The sequence below is a fragment of the Lontra canadensis genome, unplaced genomic scaffold (assembly GCF_010015895.1).
Source record: "Lontra canadensis isolate GAN:19392208 unplaced genomic scaffold, GSC_riverotter_1.0 scaffold18, whole genome shotgun sequence".
NCBI lineage: Eukaryota > Metazoa > Chordata > Mammalia > Carnivora > Mustelidae > Lontra > Lontra canadensis.
The window spans coordinates 3,640,922-3,655,706 of NW_022631012.1; the positions used below are offsets into that span (position 1 = coordinate 3,640,922).

General features: G+C 34.9%; 1 protein-coding gene across 5 annotated transcripts in view; it reads left to right on the plus strand.

Moving 5' to 3' along the window:
• ERBB4 (erb-b2 receptor tyrosine kinase 4) overlaps positions 1-14,785 on the plus strand; it is a 1,133,152-nt gene that overhangs the window by 594,783 nt on the left and 523,584 nt on the right. For all 5 annotated transcript variants that reach the window (XM_032859886.1, XM_032859888.1, XM_032859890.1 and 2 more), the window contains exon 3: positions 11,971-12,157. In XM_032859886.1, the coding sequence (XP_032715777.1) occupies positions 11,971-12,157 (187 nt within the window). The remainder of the gene's footprint in view (positions 1-11,970; positions 12,158-14,785) is intronic.

Sequence of the window (14,785 nt, forward strand, 5' to 3'; positions counted from 1 at the left end):
CCTCTCTTACCTGGCAAGAACTTCCTAAATTTCCTAGAAATAGGCAGATATTTCTACAAAACAAACCATAGCTTAATTTCCCTGTATGGAGCATCATTAAATCCCCATTGCCTGAAAGATAAAATTCTGAAATCCTACATTACTTTCGTTCCAGTTAAGTCCCCGGTCCTCCTCACCTCATTTTCCATTCAGGACTTTAAGACCTGTGAACACATCAGGCTTTCTTTCCCAAGGCAGTTTCCCGTTACACATGTTTCCCTATCTGTCTAGATTGCACAAGTGTGCCTTAGTCACATATTCAGTTCCCCAGTTGGACTAGAGAGAATTTGATAGCAAGGAATACCAGGCAATCTGAAATTTTTCCATTCTTCAACTTCAGATATGGAATGATAAGGTATAGAGATATAAAGGGACATTCTTATGTGCTTCCTTTTTTGCTACCTAATGGCTTCTTTTTTTTTTTTTATAACCTTTATGTTATCAATATAACACAGATACTGAAAACATCACAAAACAAATGCATAAAGGAGTTTTTAAAAGATATACCCTCTTGTAACTTCCAATCTACTTAAGAAATGGCACTATGCTTACCACGCAAGAAACAGCTCTGTGCCCCATCTCAAACCCTTTCTTTTACAAAGGTAACCACCATCCTTACTCTCATAGAAATCTGCTTTCTTGTAGTTTCTTTATACTTTGGTGATTTTATACTACTTTGGTGTAGTTTCTTTATACCCAAATATGCATCCCTAGATGCTATAGTTTGGCCTTAGAAGATTTTTAAAACTCTTTTAAGACTTAATTACAGGTTCCTCCTCCTTCCTCACCCCTTATAATTTTTCTGTTCAACCCTGAGAATTTTCCAGAGCCTGAGTGTTGTAGTTTGTTCCTCCTCATAGAGTTCAGTATGGTTTCTCAGTCTTCTGTACTTCCTCCAGATGGGCAGCTGGATCCCAACACTATCATACTCACGTTTCATCCCTTTGCAGAAACCGAATGTGGTGGCATTTGCTCAGCCAGAGGCATCAAAGGACTGGTTGTTGTCAAAACTGTCAAGGGTCTGAGATGTTAGTCTATTTACAAGCTAACAAGTTAGCCTGCCAGTTGTGTTGGCAGAAGACCCAAGACTCCCTGGTACAGCAGTCAGCAGGAGCTTCATGTTTATGTTGTTTCCTCTTGCCCCTGGGGACAATTCCTGGGTGGAGTGATTGGGAAGTGGGCACAGGTGGATACTGCTCTCAAAATGGATTTGTGTCACAGTTGAGACACTCTGAGCTTAGGACACCCTAATCTTCTAAAAGGAAATGTTAGCTAGCAAATTTGCCTTCAGCCATGAGAGAGAAACTATCATTATTTCCCAATGCTATTTGCTAGCTGCACATCCTTGAAGAATTTACTTTGTTTCCACCTCCATTCATAGTGGGCCCCGTCGTGGTACTCTGTCCTTTTACATTAGGATTGTTTTGTCGTACTTAAATCGTTCATTCATGTACAAAAGCTCAGTGGATTTTACACATCCTTATGAAAAGACCTCTAGTTTCTTGACACCTATGAGAATGCTATTTTAAACTTTTAGGAGGTTTGAGGGGCACATTTTAGCATATTTTGAGTTTAGAAATATCAGAATTGTGCTGAAGTTATTTTTGAGAGGTATTCTGGATTAGATAATATTTTTGTCATAAAAAGGAGGATGTGATTCATCATTTACAATTTTTGACCATGTTTCAGTGGATATTACTTTCAATAGGGAATAATAATCACCAATTTTTGAAAGAAATATCTTAAAGTGATTGGGATTTTGAGCTCTGGAATAAGACATATTATTTTTATTAAAAAAAAAATTTCTTGGAGTGCCTGGGTGGCTCAGTTGGTTAAGCCTCCAACTCTTGATTTGGCTCAGGTCATGATCTTAGAGTGGTCAGATCAAGCCCTGCCTGGGCTCCTTGCTGGTCGTGGACCCTGCTTAAGATTCTCTCTCCCTCTACTATTGCCCCTCCTCCACCCCACCCCACACACTGCTCTGTCCCTCAGTCTAAAAATTAAAAAAATAATAATAATAATTTAAAAATTAAAAATAATTCTTCCCTTTTTTGTCTATGTGTTTTAGACAAGTTATTTAACTTTATTTATCTATGCAATAGTACTTTAAGAGTTGGTGCTACCAGAATATAAGACACAAGTGCCTCACATACGGAAAACACTATATAAATAAGTTCATATAATTATTACAAATAGTAAATAGCCATTTAGAAAGTTGTGGCTTGCATAAGGAAACTAAATATGAAAGCATTTTAATTTCTAGTCTCCAAACTCCTGATCTCAATTTATGCTATTGTCTGTAGTCCTGATTGTACTTACAGATGTCCATGCTGTATTTGTTTGAATTAATTATTAAGAACACATAAGTAACGTAAGACATTGTTGTCACTGGATGACATGACTCACACAAGAATTTATTCTTTATAAATTAATTAAGCCTTTTGCTTTCTGTTTTTACTGCCAAATATTTAGACAGATAGTAAAATGTATTTTGGCAGTCTTGTCAAATCCAAGCTTGATACTTTGGCTTTGCTATTTCTAACATCGCTCACCCTTTTCATTTAAAAATCACAACAGACTAGTCACAAAAGCGGTCACCTCTAACTTTTGAATCATCAAAGGCCGTTTCCTGTATGTTTTCCAAAAGAGGCATCTGTTGTTATACATCATTTCATGAAAGCCCATTTTCCTCCTTTAAATTTTGAGACGGAAAAAACCTTATGAAAGCTCTCAGACATAAAACTGTCACTCTCACTTGTAGATTGAAATAGTATTAAGCAGTTTTCTCATCTAAACTTCGGTGATAAGGAGTCCTTCATTTAGACCTAGAGAAACACGGTTTTATACATGCTGTGCGGAAGAGGCACTGTATTGAAGAGTAAAGATTCTGGATTCAGGGAAAACAAAACAAAACAAAACAAAACAAACAAAAAAACAGTGACAACTAATAGTGAGAGCCTGCGGTAAGCCAGATCTTAAGTAACTTGTAGGGATTTACTTCTCAGAATAATCAGGGAATTTACAATCTTAATATCCCCCTATTGCAGATGAAAAGACTGAGGCACAGAAGAATAAATAATTCACCCAGTATAACACTGCTAAAGACTAGACTGTGAACCCAGGTAGTGGATGTGTTTGCCAGGGTTACCATAGCAAAATACTGCAGACCAGGTCGCTTAAACAGAAGTTTATTTTCTCACAATTCTGGAGTCTCACACTCTGAGATCAAGAAGTCAGCAAGGTTTTATGCTTCTGAGGACTTTCTCACAGACTTGAACATCAATATTCTTATGTCTCTTCACACATTGTCTTCTTTGTATGTATGTCTGTGTTCTAATTTCCTCCTCTTTTTAAGTTCATCCTAGTGACCTCATTTTAATTTAATTACCTTCTTAAAGACCCTACTCCAGGGGCACCTGGGTGGCTCAGTGGGTTAAAGCCTCTGCCTTGGGCTCAGGTCATGTTCCTGGGGTCCTGGGATAGAGCTCTGCATTGGGCTCTCTGCTCAGCAGGGAGCCTGCTTCCCCCTCTCTCTCTCCCTGCTTCTCTGCCTATTGGTGATCTCTCTCTCTCTCTCTCTCTCTGTGTATCAAATAAATGAAGAAAATCTTAAAAAATAAAAAAAGACCTTACTCCAAATATGGTCACATTGTAAGATATTGGGAGTAAGGATTTCACCATGAATTTAGAGGGATCGTAGTTGAGCCCATAACAGGCAATCTGACTTGTGAACACACCTTTATGAACTATATAGCACCAATGGTTTAATTAATCAATTTTAATATCAAATATATATATGTTTGCATATATGATCTAACCATATAAAGTATTTGCAAATATTTGTATAATTATACTAATAATAATATGATGATGATGAAATGGATCATTTTTTGAAGATCTTCAGCTTTTAAGCCCTTAGGAGGGATTTGTCCCATTTTTCAGAACAGAAATTAAGGTTAAATAACTTGTGGAGGTCAATAAGTAATAGAGACAAAAGTCAGACTAATACCTGTCAGACTGTAGCATCCCAATTTAATCAATGGACTGCATTGCCCTAAGCAGTTTGATTTTCTATGGAGGAAAATGCTCATCACATGTACAATGTATATAAAATTTACAACACTTTAATTCATATGTAGATTCAGTTGTATAAAAATGCTGACAACTAATAATTTCTTTTTGATTTAAGTTGTATCTATAATTAATCAAAGTTTAATTCAAAGGTCTCCAGATACTCTTACTATTTTGCATTTATGCAGTGTATCTAATTTCAGTTAAAATTCAATTCCCTAAATCACTGAAGCTTAATGTGAATATCTGATGGGGAAAAAAATGAATTCAATACTATATTTTTAAATAGTTATAAAAGAGTGTAAAATGTCAATTTAAAATTCAGGTTTAAAAATGTAGACCTATCTGTATAAACACATGGAAAAGAAAAAATTATATACATACACACACACCACATATATTTTTTAAATTATGAAAGAATGAAATTTTTAGCAGTACAGATATTTTTAATATAAAGACAATTAAAATTGAGATTTGTGTATTATTATGTAAATGAATCTACAAAAGTTCCTTATTTAACTTGTGGTAACTAACTAATATAGAAAGTCTATGATACAGGGATATAGCTGAGCTAAGGTCAGGAGATGAAGGGCCAATTGGGAATGGAGGCCTGACGCAGGCTGTTAAGAACTCTCTGGCCAGCTTAGTCAGATAATAAAGGACAGAGGAAAAGATGGTAACTTTGGGAGAGTTAAGTTGTCCTCTTTTCAGTAGAACTAAGGTTTCACGATTAGGGTTAAGAGCTGGCTAAGTAGCCAGTGATGATGAATGAATGGCCTGTAGATTCTTAGAAAGCTAAGGATTATAATAGTACTAGCTCCCAAAAGACGCTAGTAGTGACTGAGAGTTAGCAGTTTTGCTGGGAAGAATTGGATTAGATTCTCTGCCCATACCTCCAGTATTATTTCATGCCCTGTAAAATGAGCATGATTTCAACTCCGCTACAGTCAGGTACATGACATTTCCCATTGCTCTATTTTCCCAGATCTAATCAGATCAGACTTGAGTTCCTGTTTGCCAGGGTAGCATAACCACTAGAGTTTTAAGGCACCTGGGAAAACTGAAAGCAAGATTCCAAAGCCAAATATGCCATTGCATTTGGAGATATCATGTGGGAATGAGGTATATAGTCAGTCAGTCCCTATCTCTACATGCAGCAGGAGTATGTCATGTTTGCTATATGCTTATTAATTATTTCCCAGTAAGTTTCTTAATATTGTGTCATAGTTAAGAATGTTCTCTACTTTAGAAATTCCCAGTCTTGCTGTAAGGGGCAGGGACAAAAATTAATTGCCTAGGGAAACTTAATGGAAAGCCTTAGTGATAGAGAGGTTACGATTTGCTACTACATTTGTCACTGTCAGAGAACACATAAATTCTATAGTCATTACCAGTGAAAAGGCTTTCCTCCCCTCTTCCCCATCGTTCTCTGCTCCCTACTCTTCTCTGTAATACTACGGATTTAATTTCAAGTCTACTGATCATAAGTAATCACTGTTTTATTTGTGGAGGTCTTGACCAATGGAATATGTTAGTATTATTTGAGGATGATAGCTAATGGGATATAAGGTCATAAGACACTGGAGAGGAAGCTAAGAATTCAGCACTGTTTTGACTTGCTACAGGTGGTGTTAACAAGAGTGAATGGGTTTATTTTCAAAGGGAGGGTTAAAGAAAAACATCTAACAAACATGGATTTGATGCATAATTTGAATAGGAAAAAATCTAGGAAACAGAGTTTTATACACGTAACCAAAAGCATATAATTGCTTTGAATGTGTATAACATTGTTCCTAAACACTGATTAAATACTCAGAAATTGTGAGGTTTTACAATCACTTAAATCTTAAGTAGATGAAAGAATATTTAAGGAGCTACTCACTATTCTCACTAGGAACAAATTAGAGAGAACCAACTAAAATAAAAGATAAGGAAATTGTGTCAAATACAAAAAAAATTAACAGTTGTTGTAAGAATTGTGAAATGAAATAGAGATTTTAAAATAATAAAGACTGAGTTTTCTTGAATGATCTGCAGGTCAGGAACAATGAAGCAGTCCAGTCTCTTCTTATCCTTGATTGAATGACATCCTTTGAAAATCCTAGAAACATTATAATTTCAGATTTCATATTTTTTCTTAAAATATTTTATGGGAGAACAGTTGTAAACTTCTATTCATGTATTTTTTCTAGATTTATTGCTAATATGGATATAGTGCTAATATGAGAAGCTGGTCAAGTTTCTTTCCTTTTTTTTTTCATTCTTTTGGTTTCCATCATCAAATGCCCTAAGCAGAACAAATCATCCCTTGGGTTAGAAAAGTTTTGAAGCATTTAAGGCTTTAATGATCTTCAATTATATTCACTTCTTCAACAAAGTGGCTGTAGAAGCATACATTGACAATGGAAATCCATCAGTTTTAGACAGCAGAAATTTATACCACAAGGAAAGAGATATGTCTTTAGGTAGGTATTCACTCTTCAGTTGACAAAATAGGCAGTTTCTTGGAACAAAACGTACTGAGCCAGAACTAGAGTCAGGATTTTCTTTTTGTTGGGGCATGCTGATGATTTCTACTTACCACTGTGGTCTTTGGGCTCAAGTCATGATTATATTGTTGAAACAATGTTTTTTATTAGCAGAAATTTTATAAAATCATTTTCAATGGAAAACAATATCTAAAAAGACCATAAGCATTGTTTTCTACTTTTCAATTCTAGTGCATTCAACAGCAATTACTGAATGTCTGTTCAGTGCCAGAGTCTGTACTAAAGGCTATAACATACACAGAAACAGTATAAGGAACCAGTTCTGTAATTTAGGAGTAAATTACAAGTTGAAGAGGCAAGATATAAAAAAAGATATAAAGGGGGGAGCGCCTGGGTGACTCAGTTGGTTGAGTGTCTGCCTTTGGCTCAGGTCCTAATCCAAGGGTCCTGGGATAGAGCCCCAGGTCTGGCTCCCTGCTCAGTGGGGAGTCTGCTCCTCTCTCTTGCTCTCCCTCTGAACCTCTCCCTCTACTCATCTTCTCTCTTCCTCCTAAATAATTAAATAAAATCTCAAAAAAAATAAAAGATATAAAGGTTATATAATAAAGATTAAAGGCAATGTAATAATATGTATAATTATTTTTATTTTCAAATCACATTGTCTACTGATAGTTTGGGTTATTATCAGAAATAATAACGTTTATAATAGATACATCTATTGAACATTTACTGTTTGCCAGACACTTTTCTTTAAATAGTTTTTTTTTTTTAAGATTTTATTTATTTATTTGAGAGAGAGAAAGAGAGAGCAGGGAAAGGAGCAGAGGGAGAGAGACAAGCAGACTTCACGCTAAGCAGGGAGCCTGATGTAGGGCTCAATCTTAGGACCCTGAGCTCATGCCCTGAGCCAAAATCAAGAGTTGAAGCCTTAACTGACTGAGCCACCCAGGTCCCTCCCTCCAGACACTTTTCTTTTATCTTCTAATCCTTATAAAATCTTTTTAATAGAGTGTTGCTATCTTTTATTTCAAGATAAAGAAACTGAGTCTCAGTGAGAGTAAACAATTTTAACGAGATTGCATAACCAGCAAGTGTGCAGCCTAGTAAGTGTGAACTCTTTTGAGCTCAGCTTTGCTTGGCAGTTGAGCCCACATTTCTCACCATTATTCTAAGGGTCTAATTAAACTCGATTTCTAAGTGAAGTTGGAGCTAATGGTGAATGCGTTAAGAAGAATGATAGACACTATGACATGCTCTAGGCGGAAGACTGATGATAATACAGCCTCCATCCCCAGTGTTTATCTTTGTGTTATCACTGTACTTTGGAGCACTTGATTATTACTGTATACAAGCTAAAGGATAAATTGTCTTTATAATGAATGAAAGAATTTTACTTTTTAGACCAAATGATATTGGAAAATATTTTTGATCTCTCTTCTAAGAACACGAAGGGATTAGAGTTCAACCATTAGAACAGTGATTGAAGGAGGATTTGTAGAGGCCCAGGGGTAGACTATTCCAGGCAAATGCAATTTCAAACAAATGTGGTATGCAAATAATACATGCCACTGTTGACCTTTCACCTCTTTTTTTCTATTTCCCTAAGCATTCATCTCTTTAATCCAAAATACTCAGTGTCCCAGGAATGCCTACAGTGGCTTAGAGTTCCCAGTCCAGTGCCAGACATGAATAGTTTCATAGGTTCCTTGACCTTCATCCATTTAATGGACCCTTTGCTCCATTGGTTTCTACTTTTCTAGGTGATTAGTGTTAGCAGGTTCATTCCTAAGAATTGAGGCACCTGGGATGAGAGTATAAATGAAGGTCTATATATTTTGTGTCATTATTATTTATTTTAAATCAAAAAATTATTATTAAAATATGTATCCTCCCACTATGACATTATAAATATCTTTATAATAACTTGGATGGCCAGGTGAAATGTTAGAATTTTTGGACTCCTCAGGAGTATGGTGGCATGGAGAGAGATGGACTCCAGCCTTTAGCCCCTCCTCTAACCAGTTCTTTAACCAGTATTATAGGAAGCTTTGAGCAGAGTGAATGGACCCTTGGCCTGTACATTTAGCCTCTATGTATTTTCCACTCACACATCTGCACCTGGACCACCCATCCTTGCTTGGTATATGCCTGTTGGTGGCACAGTCCCCTGACTGGGGAAGAGAACTGTAAAGATGATATCATGGGATCTAGATGAGGCATTAGGGCAATTTGGGAATGAAATTCTGGGATCACAGGGGTTTGGAATATGGGTCTTCTCTAGAGAAAAGGAATGCAGGTTCCAGATGGGCACTTCTCTTGACTCTATGGACTTTACCTATTGGTGAAGGTATGGGCAGAGAAAAGCAAGAGTGCTCAGCAAATATTTATTGGTGTCTCACTATGTGCCTGTATTGTTGTGGTCACATGAGACACGAATGAACAAATGAAAGTGCTTGCCCTTGCAGAACTTATATTCTGAGAAAGGGAGAGACAGACTATAAATACTAAATATAATAAATATATACACTATATAGTAAATTAGAAGGTGAGAAATACTATAGGACAATAAAAATTCAAGCAGGAAAGTTTGTGAGGATTGTTAGTCAGCATTGTCTTCCACTGAGAAGGACAGATTTGACAGAAAACTTGAAGGCAGTGAGGAAGTTAACCAAAAAGGTAATAAAAGGGCAAGAAATTCAGGCCTTTAAGAGTATAGTGAGCACCTTGGGGTAGGACCACACTTGGAATGTTAGAAGAACAAGGAAACCAGCAAAATTGGAATAGAGTGAGAAAGGCAGAGAGTTAAAGAAAAAGTTACAGAAAGAATTGATGACCAGATCATATAGTATTGCACTATGCAACAGAAATGTAGTGACAGCCATAAAAAAATAATTTTAAATTTCCATGTAGCCATAATAAAAATGTAAAAAGAAAGGTTAAAATGAACTTTATTTTTTTTTAAAGATTTTATTTATTTATTTGACAAAGACCACAACTAAGCGGAAAGGCAGGCAGAGAGAGGGGGAAGCAGGGTGCCTGCTGAGCAGAGAGCTGGATGTGGGGATCAGTCCCAGGACCCTGAGATCATGACCTAAGTTGAAGGCAGAGGCTTAACCCACTGAACCACCCAGGTACCCCTAAAATGAACTTTAATAATGCATTTTATATAGCTCAATTTATCTAAAATGTGATTTCAACATGGAATCTTTAAAATAGAGAGCGCATTTCAGTTCATAACAGCTTTACATTGCAATTACTCAATAGCCCATATGGCTAGTTGTTGCTGCATTAGGCAGAACAGATAGATTTTGACTCATTCGTGAAAGAATTTTTCTATTATTTTAAGTGACTTGGGAGATGTTTCAGGGTTTTAAGAATTGGAGTGTCATGGTTTGATTTACGTTTAAAAACGATCAGGGCACCTGGGTGGCTCAGTCTGTTAAGTGTCTGCCTTTGACTCATGTAATTATCCCAGGATCCTGGGATCAAGCCCCACATCAGGCTCCTTGCTTAGCAGGGAGACTGCTTCTCCCCTGCTTATGCTTGCTCTGTGTGTCTTTCTCTCGCTTGCTCTGTGTCAAATAAATAAAATCTTTAAAAAAATAAAAACAGGTCCAAGGGCACCTGGATGGCTCAGTCGGCTAAGCATCATCAGACTCTTAAACTCTTAATTTCAGCTCAAGTTTCAGTCTCAGGGTCATCCATTCAAGTATTGCACATTGGGCTCCATGCTGTGCATGGAGCCTACTTTAAAAAAAAAAAAAAAAAAATCAGGTCCAGCCTTAACTGAGAATACATGATAAGGAATCAAAAGAATTAGAAATAGGGAGATCTATAGCAGTGATTTTGATAAGGGAATGATGATGGCTCAGATGATAGTAGTGGTTGATATAAGAGGTGATTGAATTGCTGATCATTTTAAAGGTAGAACAAATAGGATGGATTGGATTTGGTGTGCGAGAGAGGAGTCAAGAATGACCCCAAGACTTTGGCCAAAATAATAAGAAGGATGGATTGACCACAAATGAGATAAGAAAGACTGTTGGAAGGTTGGGGCAAGGAAGATGTGTATTCATATATGCATAGGGATATCTGAGAAGTCTTGTAGGCATTCAGGGGAAGATGTGGGGTACGCAGTTAGATAGGAATCTGGAGTTTAGGGGACAGGTTGGAGGTAAGAGTTTGGAGATCATCAACCTTGAAACTGGATAAGGTCACCAAGGGAATGAGAGTAGAGAGAAAAGACAGTATCAAGGATTCAACACTGGGACATCGAAATTAAGAGGTCTATACGGACATGAAATTGACATTAAGATAACATAAAACATTTTACCACCTCTGCATTTTATATATATATATATATATATATATATATATATATATATACCTATTTGTCTATTTTCATGTTTAATATATTTATATATTCTATATTTATTTTTATATATTATATATTTATTTATATTTAATATATATTTAATTTTTTTAAACCTTAATACATGCTGCTCATAGCTTTCACAATGTAGGTTATTTTACTGAAAAAACTAACTTTAGATGAAACCTAAGGGCTTTTTTTGTGACTTTCTTTAAAATGTACCATAAACTTTCAAGTAATCAATTTATGCTATGTTAAACAATAGATAGTAAAAATAAAAATTGTGGTTGTAGGGGTGCCTGGGTTGTGCAACTGCTTAAATGTCTGCTTTCAGCTCAGGTCCTGATCTCAGGGTCCTAGGACTGAGCATCAGGAGGCAGGAGAGGAGCTCCCTGCTCATCAGGGAGTCTGCTTCCTCCTCCTCCTCCCCATCCCCCTGTTCTCAATCTCTCTCTGCTCTCAAATAAATAAATAAAATTTTTAAAATTTTTTGGTTGTAATTAAATTAGAGATTATTATCAGTCTTTAATGCATATTGTTTATTATATTTGTGTTTCCCAGAAACATATAAGCTAACTGTCATTGCTAATGATAGCATTAAATATCACTATAGCAGTTTAAAATATGTCCCATGGTCTACAGACTGTTGCAGCTTCGTTTTACTTGTGATAAGCTTATGAATTTGCTGCTTCTTATAAAAACTTTGGATGATATCTAGGTGTTCTTACCTCATTTTAGTCTGTCGAAAATGAGATATTTATTCCTTTAATTATATTCAGATTCCAACTATGAAGAATGTTTTATAAATGAAATCCATTATTTTACTATAACCACATTCGTGACTTTTAAAGAGTACAATTCATACTTCAAATGAGAATCTAACCTTTTGTTTTCTTGTATTATCAAGGTAATTATTTACAATATAATGGGGAAATTAATGTACTGACAAATAATCTCTAATTTCTTTTTTAACAAAGGCAATTGTTTTTGTCTTTTCAGTCTATTCGAGAAGTCACAGGCTATGTGTTAGTGGCTCTTAATCAGTTTCGTTACCTGCCTCTGGAGAACTTGCGCATTATCCGTGGGACAAAACTTTATGAGGATCGATATGCCTTGGCAGTATTTTTAAACTATAGGAAAGATGGGAACTTTGGACTTCAAGAACTTGGACTGAAGAACTTGACAGGTAAGGAAAACATAACAAAATTAGAAATATGCTCTCATTATCAATTTAAATGCAATAAACATACACATATGTGTGTATGGTTACTGTGGTGTGTGTTATACTGAGGAACACTATAAAGCATTTAAATATCTAATCTTTATTCATTTCATGGGAAATAATGCCTTGTGATGCCCTTGCTTTTATTTACAGATATTGTAAGTGTAGTCTGAAAGATACCGTAATACTGTATCTCAGCTGAACAGAAGTACACTCTGAGGAAATGCTCAGTGACTGAAAACTGAGATAGGAAGCAGGTTTAAGAATGCTCTGTTTGGTAGTCTCAGGTGAACAGTGGACCGTATCATCAAATCTTTGCAATAAATAACACCATAACCTTCACTTTCGTTAGAGCTCAGTAAATACACAGCCTTTATATCTAGTTAAACTAATCTAGTTTTTTGCACAGTCCCTTATTTTTGGAAAATGTACCTTGATTTACTAATTTAGTTTTGATTTATCTTATTCAGTAACTCACTAAATGTCATCAGAAATTCTTTCTTAAAACGTTTCAATATTATTATTGATTTTCCCCCTTAAGATTGGAAAAAGGTAATTGCTGACAACCTAAACTTACCAACTTGCTGCAAAAAAAACCAAAAAACAAACAAACAAAAAAACACAGCACTTTGTGGGAATTTGTTTTGTAAGCTGGTCCTGGCAATCTTGCAGATAACCTTTCAGTCCATATAGTTCATAGCTCATATAGGCTTCAATTGAACATATAGACTATCGTAGGAGTTTTGGTACAAGGTTTCTAATCAAGAGTTTTGCTATGTGTGCCTGTAATCAAGTAGTGCTAATTAGTATTTAATTATCATCTCACAGTGGGATAAAGGAGTTTAAACTATTAATTTAGCCTAAATTAATATCATCTATATTTTGCATCAAAAGACATAGTGATTTTAAGTGTGTTTGAGCCCACTCAGTGGTAATGTTTCTTGACATTAAAAAATTACAATTTTTAGAGGTATTGCCTCAAAATACTAAGTAAAAATAACATTGATATTGTCAAGTTACTAAAATTATTTGTTTCTTTAATTTATAGTGGGTATAAGATATTTCAAGTTAGAAATTGCATCATTTTAAGTTAGAAATAGAAATAGCTTCGTGGTTAGCCAGACATGTAAGCTAAAATTGGATATTTTGGATGAAGAAAGAAATACTGATTATGTTATTTATTTTGGATAAGATTGCTGTAGAATTGATGGCATAATGGTAAATGAAAATTATTCAGAATTTATAGATTCCTCCATTAACATTTTACTTTTTTGTTCTTTCCTTCCAAAGATAGATTCCTTACTAAAGAGCAGAGTTTTTGACTAAATTGCTACTTGCCTGGAAATAATGATAGGAAGAATTTTAGAAATGGAATGGATAGAGAAAAATTGAATGATTAAAGTAAAGAGTCTAAAAATAATATAATCTGGTTAAAATTTACATAGGAATAATTATGGTTTATTAAATGATCCTCCTCTATTTATATTAAAGAAAAAATGAATACATTTTGAACTTTTTACAATACTTGAGTTATGTTATTATTCCATAATATTTGCTATTTGAATAATCTTTTCATCCAAAAAAATCAATCTTTAAAGGCTCACTTATTTATTTTTACATTTAACATTAGTACTACTCAAATATTTTTAAGTTATTTAATCAAATTTATGCCCGTTTAAACATACCTTATTTATTGAGTGAGCTCACACCATGATTGCTTATGATCATGACAGCTTGTGTCATACCAGAATACAACACTGTAATTTCAAGAACATTATTCCCTATTCTGCAAGAAAGTCTTATAATATTTGTGTGTGTGTGTGTGTGTGTGTGTGTGTGTGTGTGTAAAATAAGTGACTAACTAATAAGTGGCTAAGGAATGAATTGATTGTTCAGAACAAAAAATGCGTTTGTTCAAGAGTTATTAATAATTTATTTTTGAATATAAAGAAAAGTGCAATAAAATAAATGGTGGGAAATTTAAGCAACTTAGAAATTGTCCAGATATCTTAACATATTTATCAGGTGGCTTAGAATTACAATTGAACATCAGCCCAGCATCGTTGATCTTACTCTAGTTGATTAAAATCAATAATGTAACTCCAATTTTGAAAATCAGAAGTCACACAATAAGCATGATTCTATTTGTGTGTTAGAATACACGGGAAAGGGTAAGAGACACTTCACTGTACACATAGAGGGGAATTGGGGAAGAAATTTGCTTGATAGTTGTATCTTAAAGAGCCAAGTGTTCTAGGTAACCTGGTAAAGTAACCAGAAAACATTGCAATTCACTTCAGATAAGATTGTTTTTGTGTTTTGGAAAGATAATTGTTCTATCTTGTTTGTTTATATGCTATACAAAGCAAGCTGATAAAAATTTAAAACAGTTTTAGGGTTATATTAAGTGTAGGGCTACAGGGTTAGCCCTAACTTTAGGGCTGTCTTATATAATATGAAGGGGAATAGAAAACCTGCTAAGTAGTCAGATGCCTCACTACTTAACTGTCCTAGTGAATTAAAATGTGTAACTTCATTCTTAAAAATTAATAAAATTAAAAAAAAAGTAAAATAAAGTAAAATAATAAAGTA